General features: G+C 38.9%; 2 protein-coding genes across 4 annotated transcripts in view; both read left to right on the forward strand.

Moving 5' to 3' along the window:
* On the forward strand, positions 1-11,867 carry LOC147079879 (uncharacterized). The gene is made up of 3 exons (XM_085945365.1): positions 1-80; positions 3,297-3,500; positions 11,571-11,867. The coding sequence occupies exons 1-3, from the start codon at positions 39-41 to the stop codon at positions 11,730-11,732; spliced, it is 408 nt and encodes a 135-aa protein (XP_085801491.1). The 5' UTR covers positions 1-38; the 3' UTR covers positions 11,733-11,867.
* The window catches only part of LOC147079880 (uncharacterized), a 16,956-nt gene continuing 11,962 nt past the window's right edge, over positions 11,822-16,815 (forward strand). For 2 of the 3 annotated variants that reach the window (XM_085945335.1, XM_085945354.1), the window contains exons 1-2: positions 13,304-13,508; positions 14,895-15,935. In XM_085945335.1, the coding sequence (XP_085801461.1) occupies positions 15,418-15,935 (518 nt within the window). In that variant the 5' untranslated portion in view covers positions 13,304-13,508; positions 14,895-15,417. Of the gene's footprint in view, positions 12,340-13,303; positions 13,509-14,894; positions 15,936-16,815 lie in introns of those variants that run through there. The other variant, XM_085945345.1, reaches the window with a different exon arrangement.

A 16,815-nucleotide genomic window follows, 5' to 3' on the forward strand; every position in this document is an offset into this window, starting at 1 on the left:
TGATTTTGGACCGACAGACAAAACTATCTTCGGATGAAATGGAGAAGCGTCTTCGGACTAGTCACCACAGAACAAGATGCGTGAGTCACTATCGGCATGACTATCAATCCGGCGCTGGGCGAGGGCCTCTCCGGGCTGATTCCATTCTAGATGATCTTTTCGCCCTCATATTTTATTATGTACACCTCCTCATTGTAACCACTTTCTTCAACATCCCTCAAGAATCGCCAACATACACGTCATCGCGGTCGTTTCTGGAACCGTTGCAATACTGCCACCATGCAAAAAGTTCATGTAATCAGCGGCGGCTGGTCTAACACCATACAAGTGCACTGCACTGCTTGCATTGCTATGAAACATCGTAAATCATATTTTTTCTTCATAGGTTCCGATATGCCCATATTGCCAATAGGCGATAATACAGCCACTATGCACAGTATACATCATCCTCACTGAAATTATAAATTATAAAACAACTTCTTCTTCTTCTTTGGCCATATCCGCCCCTTAGCTGGAGCATACGGACACCACGCGGCGCCTCCAAGAATCCCTGTCGCTCGCCAGTCTTCTTGCTTCGTTCCAGGTCAAACCAGCATCCCGTAGCTCCGCTGTATACACTCTGTAGATTGTATTTTGTGGCCTTCCAGGTCGCCGAAATCCGGTCGGCTTGAAGAACAGGCAAGCCAGGTTAAAGTTCTCTTCTGGCATCCGCAGCACGTGGCCGAGCCAGGTCCAACATCGCCTCTTCACTTTCAGCGTGATGAGAGGCTGCTTGGTGCGTTATCTTATCTCCTCGTTGCTCCTAAAGTCATACCACAGTATTCGCCGCAAACATCTGTTTTCGAAGCTCAGTATACGGTTGCTCTGAGTCTTCGTAAGGTGCCATGATTCGCTACCGTAAAGCAGCACCGTCAGAATGCAAGCGTCGAATAGGCGGCATTTGGTTTTGACCGAGTACAATCGTGGGTCCCAGACATTTTGCATCGAGTTGAGTGTTGCTCCAGCCATTCCCATCCAGGTAGCGAGCTCTTCCTGCAAAATGCCATCTCCCGTGATGTGTACCTGGGGAGGTACTTGAAGCTGTCGACGCTCTCGATGTTTTGTCCATCGCTAATCAGAGGCAAATCTGCATCAGGACAGGTGCTATTGCACAAGACGTTGGTTTTCTTTGCGTTGATTTTCAAACCAACGCGAGAGGAGTTGTTATGCAACCTGTCGATTGTCTCTTGAATGCCCTCGATTGAGTTGTCCAATGGGACAGCATCATCGGCGTATTCCAGGTCGCATAGCTTCACCGTGGGGGTAACAGGTATGCCTCGGTCGGGTGGTATTGACTTCCGTAGTATGAAGTCAAAGAGAATGATAAAGAGAAACGGTGCAAGGACACAACCCTGTCTGACTCCGGTCGTGACCCCGAACCATTCCGTGACAGTATCTCCAATTCTGACACAGCATTCGCTATTCTCGTGGAGGCTTTTGATTACGGCTTGGGAGGGATCCCGTATGCTCCCAGTATCATCCAGAGAGAGGGGCGGTGCGGACTGTTGAAAACCTTCTCATAATCCACAAAGCAGCAAGCCATCGGACTGTTCAGCTCATGGCTCTGCTGGAGACGACATCGTAGGTTGTGGATTTGGTCTGCACAAGCTCGACCAAGTAGAAACCCGGCTTGGTTTTTCCTGAGGACGTGCATTATTGGGCCCCTTATTCTCATCAAAATGATGTTTGCCAAAATCTTTCCCGGAACACTGAGTAGCGTAATGCCTCGGCAATTGTCGCAGCTTAGATGGTCACCTTTTTTAAGAAGTGTGATGATTTTACCATTCACCCAGTCCCTTGGGCAACGCTCTTCTTCCCACACCTTTGTCATCAGATGAAACATAGGGTGCAGGATTGCGCTCAAGCCATACTTGAGGAATTCAGGATGAATCCCGTCTCCCCCCGGTGCCTTTCCGTTCTTGAGCCTTTTCACAGCCGATTTTATCTCGGTGTGCGTGGGCGGGCAATCGGAAATGTCGGTCGCTCGGGGAATATCCAAAAGTAAAGCTTCCGCAGATATGTCAATGGGGTTCCAAAGGGGGTGAGCGGTTCAGCACTCCGCAGAAATGATTCTTCCAAATCTTCTTGACGCATTCTGTGTCAGACTCTATTGCTCCACTGGAACCACGAATGGCTCTGGGAGTCGGTGGTCGCCGCAGACTTCACGGGTGATTCGGAAGAGTTTCCTGGTGTCATTTCTGCTTGCTGCCTCCTCTGCCCCTTCAATTTGCCGGTTCATAAAATTGCGCTTGTCCAACCGCACGGATCGTTTGACTACCCTGTAAAACGACTTAAGCCGTGCTAATTGTTTTCGCCATGCGTAAGTTCCAGAATATCATGCGCAGACCGGGTAAAATGACATCACATTGGTCTGAGTAGAGAGCAATTACAGATTTGAATTATGGTTTGTTATTATAGACGCTGCAGCTTACTGTTCACGGGCAAATTATGTTTAGTATCATATTTAGCAATCTTGTATGTAAAATGCCTGTAAAACTAAAAACAATAAAATTCATTATTTTCTAAATTTAAAATCGGTAAGAATTACAATGTCGGTAATATATTTTGAATTATATGAACCTAATTTAAATCAGTGAATATAAAAATAATTTTGCTACCTACCGCATTTCTGGAAAATTAATATTTCATTATTCTGTGTGTTGACTAAACGCGAACTGATGTCGGTTATTTATAATATAAAATTATTAATTCATGAATTCTAGTGATAAGCTAATAAATCTTAATACTATTTCACAAAGTACAGTTTCATAATAATCATTATTCATACAGTGTAAAAATTGCTAAAGATACCTAATGTACTTATATAGAATAAGATGGCTTCCGTTAAAAGTAAGAGGTATTTATCTACTATAAGAGATACAATCGTTTCATAAAACTAATCCAATAAAGATTTAAGTAACTCGCATCATGTGTCATTAAAAATAAAAAAAATACAGATATTTTCCCAAACGTCAATAACGTTTTGTCAAATAAAAAACAACGCGGAATAGATTTAATTTTCCAATAAGGTAAGTTTCCAGTTCACCCTCAAAAATTACAATCCAAAAAATCACCGGCCACCACTGGGCGTAGTACTGTAATCGCATACAACGCCATGACATTGATGTCCACCGTATCTTACCATTTTTTAATTAAAACTACACCTCTTCTTATCAACTAGAGCTGATCAACTGAGGTATAACCGCATTATACTTTATTTCTATACTATGTGGTAACGTTGCAATTTTTCCCTCCAGTTGACTTCCCGTCAGGATCTCACCGTTCTGCCCATTCGTCTGACCAGTCAGCTGCTGCTCACCAGCCCGACGACGGCGACGAGAGTCATGAAGAAGAACGTCCATCCGATATACTCCCAACGCCAATCCACCTTGTTCAAGAGGAGCCTCGTCAAGCGGTCGGACACTGACACGACAAATGACATATTCCCAGTTGAAAGAGAGGTTTGACTTCTTTTATTTCAATTAGCCATGCGTGTACGACAAGCCTGGGCAAAGTTTTTCGATGAAGGGCCTCATTAGAAATGGAAAATGAAGGGCGGGCCGCAAGTAAAATAACATTTTTATTCATACATAGGAACGATAAAGGAGGTCACGGTAGGTTGGTTGACTCAAATGACAAATACAGAATGATGTTACGAGGAAAAAAAGTAAATACCCTTTCATTTTATCTTCCACTATAAATTAAGTACAGACAAGGTTATTATTTAAATGGCTACTACGAACAGCTGGTAGAGACAAATGCTTTCTCGTATTACTGATTTGAAATTTTGCTTGCAAAGGAATGTAATGTCGTACAAAAATGACAAATTAAATAATTGAATAATTAATGCGTTTCTCAGAAATTACAAATCAAATCGGACAGAGATGTTACGTTAAGAATGATTTGTGTGCGATTGTCGCACTTGAGTTCATAATCTGATGTCAATCACTTCAAGTAAAGGCCTATGCAATTAATATGTTATTTGTTTTCGCAATCCGGAAAACGGGCTACTTGGCACACATTGTCGTTTCGACTATGTTGCAAAATGCTAATATTTAAAATGCGAATCTAACAATATTGTTATCGGTAAATTGCTTTAGGGTTTCGACCTCTTGCTCAATCAGTAGACTGCAATGCTTGATGCCTGTTTACAATATTATCGAAATGCTTAAACATACTATGGTTTCTACAATGTATTGTACTTGAATAGATTAACAACTTTGACGATATCATGGTGAGCGCCCACACATACATTATTTGTTATCATGAAAAAGGAATTTCAACATTAAAAAATGAATGATTCTCTAATAGCCAACAAATTAATGAGAAAAACGAAACGTTTTTTTCAACAGTTTTTTGGCCGTAGTTTGTCCAGGCCTGGTATACGATGAGCATCCCCCCCCACTGGTTATAGTAGGATTATTTATCACGATTAAAACCACAAAACCTTCCTTCAAAACAATCCTAAATTTGGATGATGCCGGCCAGTGGCGCACCCAGGATTTAATATTGGGGGGGGGCCAAGGAGGAGAATGTAAATTAGTCCCATAGGCTCTTTTCCTTCTTCACAGCCTAATTTCTCGTTTATCGATCTTTTGTCTATTGCAATCGGTGTACCTATACCATGGTCCCCACATCCAGAAACGGGCCCTCAGGCTAGGATATTTAGCGGGCCCCCTACCTACCGCTAAGATTAAAAGCAGTGTGAAACACTACATTAACGTTTTTCAAATTGTGTTTTAGTTCAAATTAAAACTTAATTATACAATTAAATTACTTATACAGTGAATTATTGGCGATTTTTAATACATCTACTTTAATAATGGAGCTGTCGAGTATCGACACATAATAATCAAAAAATATATTGCACAATTATATAAGTAATTGAAAGTGTTCGACTTTTTTACTATTAAAGCTAATTTATGATGTGTGTTTATCTCACTTATCTGGTCAACCCGACTAGCCGGACCCCCCACAGCCCGGGCCCCCAGGCTAGAGCCCTGTCAGCCCTCCCCAGCAATGACCTACACCACTCCGGAATTCGGGTGGACACCGAGAATTTTTTGACAGTTCCATTAGGGATTGGTTTTCTAAAAAAACCTGACATTAGTGTATCGAAATTGCTGTGTTAGAAATTAAGATCTAAGAAATTTTTCTAAAAAGGGTGCCGGAGAATTATTACAAATCATTTTTTTTCCGTGTTTTTATTTGTCTAAGCCCAAAGGTATAGTTTATTGGCTTTCAATTTCAATGTTTAAAATCATCCTGATAATTTTCATGTTTGGGGGGTGCCATAAGATCCTGCAGGTAGATTGTTTATGAAGAAATGTCAATGTCTTCTAAAATTTTCACTATCTTAAAATAATATTCATATCGCATATTTTGAAAAAAATGTATCAGGCTCGCATATAACGCTGCAGGTAGATTGTTTTTAAAAAAAATGGCAATGTCTTCTAAAATTTTCAACTATCTTAAAATAATATTCATATCGCATATTTTGAAAAAAATGTATCAGGCTCGCATAGAACCCTGCAGGTAGATTGTTTTTAAAAAAATGGCAATGTCTTCTAAAATTTTCACCTATCTTAAAATAATATTCATATCGCATATTTTGAAAAAAAAGTATCAGGCTCGCATATAACCCTGCAGGTAGATTGTTTTTAAAAAAATGGCAATGTCTTCTAAAATTTTCACCTATCTTAAAATAATATTCATATCGCATATTTTGAAGAAAAAGTATCAGGCTCGCATATAACCCCGCAGGTAGATTGTTTTTAAAAAATGGCAGTGTCTTCTAAAATTTTCACCTATCTTAAAATAATATTCATATCGCATATTTTGAAAAAAATGTATCAGGCTCGCATAGAACCCTGCAGGTAGATTGTTTTAAAAAAATAAAAAATTCTCTTAGAATTTTCACCTAGCTTAAAATAATATACATATCGCATTTTAAAATAAAAATGTATAAGGCTCGCATAAGATCCTGCAGGTAGATTGTTTATGAAGAAATGACAATGCATTCTACAATTTTCACCTATTTATTACTACGCTAAAAATAATATTGATATTCCATATTTTAAAAAAATGTATTAGGCTTTCATAATATAGATAAGGTAGATTGTTTGTGAACGAAATATAAAATCATCATAATGTTCTATTTTTCAAATATTATCGGTGCACTGGAAAAAAAGTATTAGGCACTCATAAACTTATGTAGGTATATATTGCTTTATAATCAAATAAAGACAATTCGTTTTTATTATTGTTTAATAGTTACCATGGTAATTTCTTTTAGAATTTTCGCATTCTTACTAAATTTAAATAATGAATAAAGATATTTTCATACTAGGCGAATGTATTAGGTTCTTATAAAATCCCTGTATAGTGTAGGTGATGGTTTATGAAATACAAAAGTAGGTGTCATGATACTATTTACTTTAGTCTACATTCTTATAAAAGCACTGGAAAATGTCTAGGCACTCATACAACCCAGGCGATGCTTTTTTTGAAGTTATACTTATATTGGCGCGTTTAGGAAAACAGATCAGAGTGTATTTTTTGCGTGTGACCAGCCGCGATGTAACACATAATTTTTATAATTTATAATGCATTCTGGTTGCGTAATACTTTGAAATATAGATAGTTCGATGAACCAAAGAAACACTTTTATTTATTTTGTGAACCTGATTCTAAATCACCACACCAGAGCTAGCCGAAGAATCTAGGTTATTAGTACAAGTTTTGTTTTTGTTTAGACGCCAAAGAAGAATAACTTCTAACGCGCGTATATAAGTACACACACCGATTTATGCAATATTTTTGTTTGTTTGAAACTAAATACTGTAATCTAAGCTCAAATTTTGTGGTGTGAATACGCAAAATAGATGCGATATGGTTGTCTGTTAATTTTGATCTTAAGTTTGATTTATTAATGCTCATTGTAGAAAATGTTTTTTCACAAATATAGGTACTTCCAAATAAAGAAGCGTTTTTAACTAAATTTGGATATACCTCAAGTAAAAGTCCTTTGTAGAATTCAATTAAAATCTTATCATGATATAGATACATACTACGAAACGGCCACAGGGTCGCCCTAAAAGCCGCTGGATTGACGAACTGGTAAAGTTCGGCGGAAATACGTGGCAGCGAAAGACACAGGACCGAGAGAGTTGGAAGAAGCTTGGGGAGGCCTTCATCTAGCAGTGGATTGACCCCGGCCGATGATGATACATAGTTCATATCACAGAATAGATTAATAAATATCATTCCGATAGTCTATTCCCCAATACATTACATTTTGAAGCAGGTTTTTGAATGTGTGAGTGTCCTACGAAAATGAACCAAACATTATAGACGTGCAATAGTGTGTGATGCAACCTTCAATACACCAATATTGAATGAGCGTCAATGCATACACCGAGAGCAGTTGTCAGTATTTGACGTGTGACATTCTTGACACGTCGTGTTTAATTTTATCACATATTCTTCCACACTCGCGATCGGTTGCCTGTTACTCCACACCAGCGCCGTCTTTAGATTAATAAAGCCTGAGCATATCTTTTTGCACAAGCAACGAGCGGTCCACTGTTTAGTTGTCTAAATCAGATCCCAGATTGCTTGACATATTGATTCGCCCTTTCTCGTTTCAAATTGAATTATACAAACATCTCAAATCAAAATATATTAACTATCAGTGTTATTTATAAATAATATACATTCCTGTTATTCATCACCAGGTCAAAGTCAGACTAGTATTTCACACAAAAACCGTTGGTAATATCGATTTCCAAAAAATATGTAGCATTGATCTATGCATTACATTTGTAAAAGGTGTGTTACTAGTGTATTATTTATCATGTAACTTATCTATTCAAATCAAACCATTCCCTGTGTGAACACGACAGACGCGTCAGTATGAGCACTCTATAGAACAATGACAGGTCATCCATAGACAACAACGAGAGGGGCGGAAAAAGTAGGACCAGTCGTTGTGAATGTATCGGCTTTCTACTTTAGTCGCAAATGTCCACACTCAGAGTTCCCTGATAGAGTATATGCTTCATAACTTTGCACTCCAGCTCTAGGATGAAAATGATTTAAAATATTCTAAAAATTTTTTTTTTACATGTATTGTTTGTCTATTTATTTATTAGTAAATAATATATTATATTAATACAAGTAAATATCATTTGATCTAATTTTATGCGAGGTAATTACGCAAAGAGGCTTATCAGTATAGTAAAGAGTGCAAAAAAGTGCAAAGTTATAAAACGTTTACTCTGGCAACCCTTCGATATGCAGTATTAACTAAATTAGCCGTGCAATTTTAGAATATTAATGGAAGGGGTTGCATTATTTTATTCTGCTTTAGGGCGGCACTTTACCTAAAGACGTCACTGTGTCTATGTGCTTGGTCAAACGGAATCTTTGATGGAATCTACTATTGTTATTGAATATATATACAATTATAGTTGATTACAGTGGCGCACCCAGGATTTATTATTGGGGGGGGGGGGCGAAGGAGGAGAATGGAAATTAGTCCCATAGGCTCTTTTTCTTCTTCATATAAATATTTTTACATAATTTCACAATACACGGCGATATATTTGTACAGTTTCTCCTAGTTTCTATTAAATTGGAGGCATAGTGGCGGTAACCGTTGAGCGTGTCATCAGCGACTGGCGGATTGGAAGTGAACAGCGACCATGCTGGACATGTGAACCTAGTATGCTGAAACATTACTTAAATAATATCGGCTGTGCTACCCGCTTGGTCTAGAGCAGTGTTTCCCAAAGTGTGGTACGCATACCCCCTGGGGTACGGGAAGAGTTTGGTGGGGGTACGCGCTGCACCGGGTTATGGCTACGCCTGGTGCAACAAGCATTAATACAACATCCATGCTAGAAGGTTTATCGCATGCGGAAGAAGTGCAATTGTTGGAATTATTAGCTTCAGACGGATTCTTGCAAAATAAATATAAGGAGTGTACTTAAACATCATTTAGGTTGCAAATGCAACATGTGTATCCAGTTTTAACAGAGAAATTCCTGAAATACATTTCCTTTTTCAACTTCATATATGTGAAGTTGCTTTTTCAGCATTTGTAGACATTAAGTCAAAAAAAAGGAACAGCCTTTGGGTGTGGAACGGCATCTCAGATTAAAATTAATAACCAGGGATCCAAATTATGATGATCTGTCGTTTTAACATAAATAATTTCATCCTTCTCATGGTTTATAATGAATGTTATTTTTTATAATATAACTTTTATTTATATTTTATTATGAATGAATTTTATTTTTCGTATATTATTATTTTGTTTATGTACTACAAAAGGAATATATTTTGATTGTTATTAAAGTACTTATATGCATTTTTCTTTGACGAGGAGTACTCAGTGTTACGAAAATTATAGAAGGGGTACACAAAGTTTGGGTAATACTAGTCTAGAGAGCTACAATATTTATGTCGAATTCCACCGAAAAAAATGTTCTTTTGATTTACACCACCACCGTAGTGGGTGTAGTCGTTCTTTTCGCCGAATGTTTATCGCAGATTTTTGGTTTTTTAATATTGAGGTTTCAACATATTAATGAAAAATGGACAAAAAAAGTATTATTGCTTTTAAATTATACACAACCTACTCAATACAACACAGCCTAATATCTCGTTTATCGGTCTTTTGTCTATTGCACTCGGTGTACCTACACCATGGCCCCCACATCCTGAAACGGGCCCTCAGGCTAGGGCAGTGGTCGGCAAACTGCGGCTTTTTGGCCCCTTGAGTGCGGCTCTGCCACAGATGCTCTCTGCCATATTTGACATGGCTACAAAGAAGACGCAAAGAAAATGGAAGAGGATAACCGTAAATGTAATGTTGAATAGACCGAGACTTCGCGTTTATTCAAAGCTTAAATGGCTTACCGACCTTTATTTATATGTCGGGAAAAATTATCGCATTCAAATTTAGAGAGATACTACAACTAAAAACTCGTAATTTTGCGCTAAATATTCTGTCGATGATGCAAGGAAGAAAGCAGCTGAGGAGAAGAGTCAAGAAAAATAAAGTTCTGTATTTAATTAGGTACTGAATAAAATCTTTCAACAATGTTAATATTGCAAGTTTTGTGGTTAGTAAAAAGATTTTCAAGAGAGGAAATCAAGAATAAATATTGAGAAATCGATTTATTGATGAGAACCTGGAATCGTGCTTAAAATTAAATCAACAACATACGAACCTGACTTATCCACATCCATTATTCACATTGAGTTTGTCAGTCATTGTTATGATTCAATTTTATGGATACCTGACATACAATTTAATTTTATAAGTTCATTCTTACGTATGATATTCAGTTTTATTCAGTGTACCTACCTATAATTTAATTAGGACTTAAAACTTGGCCTAAAGTTTATTAAGTAAATTAGCAGTGTACCTACTTACTACCTACGCATATAATTTCAGTTTAAGAAATTTGGCTCTCAAAAGAAATCTCAATCGCTGTACTGTTGATATTTGGCTCTATTGACTAATGAGTTTGCCGACCACTGGGCTAGGATATTTGACGGGCCCCCTATCCACCGCTTAGATTAAAGACAGTGTAAAACACTACATTAACATTTTTTAAATTGTGTTTTACTTCAAATTGAGGGTACTTATACAGTGAATTATTGGCGATTTTCAATACATCTACTTTAATAATGGAGCTGTCGAGTATCGACACATAATAATCTGAAAATATATTGTACAATTATATAATTTAAAATGTTGTGATGATGTGTGTTTATCTCACTTATCTGGTCAACCCGACACGCCGGCCCCCCACAGCCCGGGCCCCCAGGCTAGAGCCCTGTCAACCCTCCCCAGCCATCACCTATATCACTCCAGGATTCGGGTGGACACCGAGAATTTCATTAGGGAACGGGTTTCTAAAAAAACCTGACATCAGTGTTTCGAAATTTTTGTGTTAGAAATTAAAATCTAAGAAATTTTACTAAAAAGGGTGCTGGAGAATTACAAATCATTTTTTGCCGTGTTGTTTGTCTAAGCCCAAGGTATAGTTTATTGGCTTTCGATTTCAATGTGTAAAATCATTCTGATGATTTTCATATTTTGGGGGGGGCCAAGGCCCCCTGGCCCCCCCCCCTGGGTGCGCTACTGATGCCGGCAGTATAATTGCGTCATCTTAGAAGTGGAAACTAAGCAATATACGTATTATATTATCTTGAATCACAGTTTGTAAAAAATGTGTGGCACTGTCACGTGGCATGATTTTCTGCAGTAGTTTTAATGCATGCTGGCTGATATTCTGACATTAATAGGATTTTTTTTCAACTTTTCATTAAAAAAATTGTTTAGTTTTTCACTGGTCAACTTACTGATTTTTATGAACAACTGATATACATACTTGTAAGTTCTTCAAAAAGGAAAGTGGCTAATAGGTGTCTGTTCATGTTAATAATATTTGGAATATACACATTTTAGCAAAGACCTCTTAATGATAACATAATAATCAATCCTAATATTTCAGTCTGCTAGAGCACGAGGGAAAAGCCCCAGGACCCCGGCGTCCACAGGGAACCGGTCTGAACAGCCCACCCCTCCTCTGGCGCTCGAGCGGTCCGCCCGACGCCCCACGGACAACATTCCGTCACCCAGCACTGTCGTGGAGATAGATGAAAACCGGGTCTAGGACGATTTGGCACCGCGAACTGGCCAGTTCGCGGTGTCAAATCGTCCCATTCCCATGAAAACACCCTACTGCGAGACGGTGGTGGCCAGATGGTGAAGAAAAAGACTGGCTCTTCTACAGCCAATCGCAGCTATAACAGGACCACGGCGTCCACAGTGAACCGGTCTGAACAGCCCACCTTTCCTCTGGGGCTCGAGTGGTCCACCCGATGCCCCACGGACAACATTCCGTCACCCACTACTGTCGTGGAGATACATGAAAACCCCCTACTGCGAGACCGTGGTGGCCAGGTGGTGAAGAAAAAGACTGGCTCTTCTACGGCCAATCGCAGCTATAACAGGACCCCGGCGTCCACAGTGAACCCGTTTGAACAGCCCAACCTTCCTCTGGGGCTCGAGTGGTCCTACCAATGCCCCACGGACATTCCGTCACCCACCACTGTCGTGGAGATACATGAAAACACCCTACTGCGAGACGGTGGTGGCCTGCTGGTGAAGGAAGGGCGATTGACCCTAACTGGCTCATCAACGGCCAATTGCAGCATTGACAGGACTCCGGTGTCTCTCGGTGGCAACGTCGTGATAAGCCAAAGAAAAATCATGTTGGAGTAAGTTCAATTTGTCATTATTACACTATACACTAGCAGATTGTTGTGTGTGAGGAACCCCAAAGAACAATTCGAGTGCTTAAAGTCAGACAACGTTATCTACAAAAAAGTGTTTTTTTTTTTTTTTTTGAGATAACGTTATTTTACATTTACGGCTACATGATAGTCAAACAACGTTATGTCAATCTTTTCTAATTTCTTATTAAATCGTCAGTAAAGTTTAACGCTAATTACATAAGTTATCCTTGTTTTCATATTTTTTTAAAACTATCCCTATAAATTTTAACATCATCATAAGCAAGATAAATGTACAATACACAATGAATTATAAAATATTAACATTAGGTTTTAAATAAACATTTCCCTTGTTAAGTTACAAGAATCTAAAATAACGATTTTTGGCTCTCCTGTAAAGTTGCACTTTTGTAGATAGTGTTGTTTGACACTAAGCCCTCGAATTGAAGCTATTGGTTTCAAATATTCAGCTCCGTTCGTCGGATAAATTCGTTTATATTTATCGTCATTTTTTATATTCTACGACTGACTTTAAACATGGACGTCAAGGACATTTTATTTCACATTCAAAACTACATAGCTCGATCAGACAAGACAGTCCAGTGTACAGTTAGTTTTATTTTATAAGGAAACAAAACCTCAAACATACATAATTTTGAAAAACGCTTCTGAGAAAATATATTATAACCAATAGAAAAAAATCTTTTTTGAAAAAAGTAAGCTACCCCGGCAGGGAATCAAACTCTGCATCTCTTGGGTTTACGCCCCGTCCGCACATTACCCTCTATGCTACAAGGCGACGAACTAATTGCGACATATTTTAACTATTGGCCTTTTTTTTAAATACCTGCTCATCAGCATTCTTCTCTTAGGATTTTTTCTATTGGTTATAATATATTTTCTCAGAAGTGTTTTTCAAAATTATGTAACGTTGCAATTTTTCCCTCCAGTTGACTTCCCGTCATGATCTCACCGTTCTGCCCATTCGTCTGACCAGTCAGCTGCTGCTCACCAGCCCGACGACGGCGACGAGAGTCATGAAGAAGAACGTCCATCCGATATACTCCCAACGCCAATCCACCTTGTTCAAGAGGAGCCTCGTCAAGCGGTCGGACACTGACACGACAAATGACATATTCCCAGTTGAAAGAGAAGTTTGACTTCTTTTATTTCAATTAGCCATGCGTGTACGACAAGCCTGGGAAAACTTTTTCGATGAAGGGCCTCATTAGAAATGGAAAATGAAGAGCGGGCCGCAAGTAAAATAACATTTTTATTCATACATAGGAACGATAAAGGAGGTCACGGTAGGTTGGTTGACTCAAATGACAAATACAGAATGATGTTACGAGGAAAAAAAGTAAATACCCTTTCATTTTATCTTCCACTATAAATTAAGTACAGAAAAGGTTATTATTTAAATGGCTACTACGAACAGCTGGTAGAGACAAATGCTTTCTCGTATTACTGATTTGAAATTTTGCTTGCAAAGGAATGTAATGTCGTACAAAAATGACAATTTAAATAATTGAATAATTAATGCGTTTCTCAGAAATTACAAATCAAATCGGACAGAGATGTTACGTTAAGAATGATTTGTGTGCGATTGTCGCACTTGAGTTCATAATCTGATGTCAATCACTTCAAGTAAAGGCCTATGCAATTAATATGTTATTTGTTTTCGCAATCCGGAAAACGGGCTACTTGGCACACATTGTCGTTTCGACTATGTTGCAAAATGCTAATATTTAAAATGCGAATCTAACAATATTGTTATCGGTAAATTGCTTTAGGGTTTCGACCTCTTGCTCAATCAGTAGACTGCAATGCTTGATGCCTGTTTACAATATTATCGAAATGCTTAAACATACTATGGTTTCTACAATGTATTGTACTTGAATAGATTAACAACTTTGACGATATCATGGTGAGCGCCCACACATACATTATTTGTTATCATGAAAAAGGAATTTCAACATTAAAAAATGAATGATTCTCTAATAGCCAACAAATTAATGAGAAAAACGAAACGTTTTTTTCAACAGTTTTTTGGCCGTAGTTTGTCCAGGCCTGGTATACGATGAGCATCCCCCCCCACTGGTTATAGTAGGATTATTTATCACGATTAAAACCACAAAACCTTCCTTCAAAACAATCCTAAATTTGGATGATGCCGGCAGTATAATTGCGTCATCTTAGAAGTGGAAACTAAGCAATATACGTATTATATTATCTTGAATCACAGTTTGTAAAAAATGTGTGGCACTGTCACGTGGCATGATTTTCTGCAGTAGTTTTAATGCATGCTGGCTGATATTCTGACATTAATAGGATTTTTTTTCAACTTTTCATTAAAAAAATTGTTTAGTTTTTCACTGGTCAACTTACTGATTTTTATGAACAACTGATATACATACTTGTAAGTTCTTCAAAAAGGAAAGTGGCTAATAGGTGTCTGTTCATGTTAATAATATTTGGAATATACACATTTTAGCAAAGACCTCTTAATGATAACATAATAATCAATCCTAATATTTCAGTCTGCTAGAGCACGAGGGAAAAGCCTCAGGACCCCGGCGTCCACAGGGAACCGGTCTGAACAGCCCACCCCTCCTCTGGCGCTCGAGCGGTCCGCCCGACGCCCCACGGACAACATTCCGTCACCCAGCACTGTCGTGGAGATAGATGAAAACCGGGTCTAGGACGATTTGGCACCGCGAACTGGCCAGTTCGCGGTGTCAAATCGTCCCATTCCCATGAAAACCCCCTACTGCGAGACCGTGGTGGCCAGGTGGTGAAGAAAAAGACTGGCTCTTCTACGGCCAATCGCAGCTATAACAGGACCCCGGCGTCCACAGTGAACCGGTCTGAACAGCCCACCCCTCCTCTGGCGCTCGAGCGGTCCGCCCGACGCCCCACGGACAACATTCCGTCACCCACCACTGTCGTGGAGATACATGAAAACCGGGTCTAGGACGATTTGGCACCGCGAACTGGCCAGTTCGCGGTGTCAAATCGTCCCATTCCCATGAAAACACCCTACTGCGAGACGGTGGTGGCCAGATGGTGAAGAAAAAGACTGGCTCTTCTACAGCCAATCGCAGCTATAACAGGACCACGGCGTCCACAGTGAACCGGTCTGAACAGCCCACCTTTCTTCTGGGGCTCGAGTGGTCCACCCGATGCCCCACGGACAACATTCCGTCACCCACTACTGTCGTGGAGATACATGAAAACCCCCTACTGCGAGACCGTGGTGGCCAGGTGGTGAAGAAAAAGACTGGCTCTTCTACGGCCAATCGCAGCGATAACAGGACCCCGGCGTCCACAGTGAACCCGTTTGAACAGCCCAACCTTCCTCTGGGGTTCGAGTGGTCCTACCAATGCCCCACGGACATTCCGTCACCCACCACTGTCGTGGAGATACATGAAAACACCCTACTGCGAGACGGTGGTGGCCTGCTGGTGAAGGAAGAGCGATTGACCCTAACTGGCTCATCAACGGCCAATTGCAGCATTGACAGGACTCCGGTGTCGCTCGGTGGCAACGTCGTGATAAGCCAAAGAAAAATCATGTTGGAGTAAGTTCAATTTGTCATTATTACACTATACACTAGCAGATTGTTGTGTGTGAGGAACCCCAAAGAACAATTCGAGTGCTTAAAGTCAGACAACGTTATCTACAAAAAATTGTTTTTTTTTTTTTTTTTGAGATAACGTTATTTTACATTTACGGCTACATGATAGTCAAACAACGTTATGTCAATCTTTTCTAATTTCTTATTAAATCGTCAGTAAAGTTTAACGCTAATTACATAAGTTATCCTTGTTTTCATATTTTTTTAAAACTATCCTTATAAATTTTAACATCATCCTAAGCAAGATAAATGTACAATACACAATGAGTTATAAAATATTAACATTAGGTTTTAAATAAACATTTCCCTTGTTAAGTTACAGGAATCTAAAATAACGATTTTTGGCTCTCCTGTAAAGTTGCACTTTTGTAGATAGTGTTGTTTGACACTAAGCCCTCGAATTGAAGCTATTGGTTTCAAATATTCAGCTCCGTTCGTCAGATAAATTCGTTTATATTTATCGTCATTTTTTATATTCTACGACTGACTTTAAACATGGACGTCAAGGACATTTTATTTCACATTCAAAACTACATAGCTCGATCAGACAAGACAGTCCAGTGTACAGTTAATTTTATTTTATAAGGAAACAAAACCTCAAACATACATAATTTTGAAAAACGCTTCTGAGAAAATATATTATAACCAATAGAAAAAAATCTTTTTTGAAAAAAGTAAGCTACCCCGGCAGGGAATCAAACTCTGCATCTCTTGGGTTTACGCCCCGTCCGCACATTACCCTCTATGCTACAAGGCGACGAACTAATTGCGACATATTTTAACTATTGGCCTTTTTTTTAAATACTTGCTCATCAGCATTCTT

Source organism: Rhyacophila brunnea, unplaced genomic scaffold, assembly GCF_057557595.1.
Source record: "Rhyacophila brunnea isolate RB1 unplaced genomic scaffold, BYU_Rbru_1.0 scaffold_1, whole genome shotgun sequence".
NCBI classification, from domain to species: domain Eukaryota; kingdom Metazoa; phylum Arthropoda; class Insecta; order Trichoptera; family Rhyacophilidae; genus Rhyacophila; species Rhyacophila brunnea.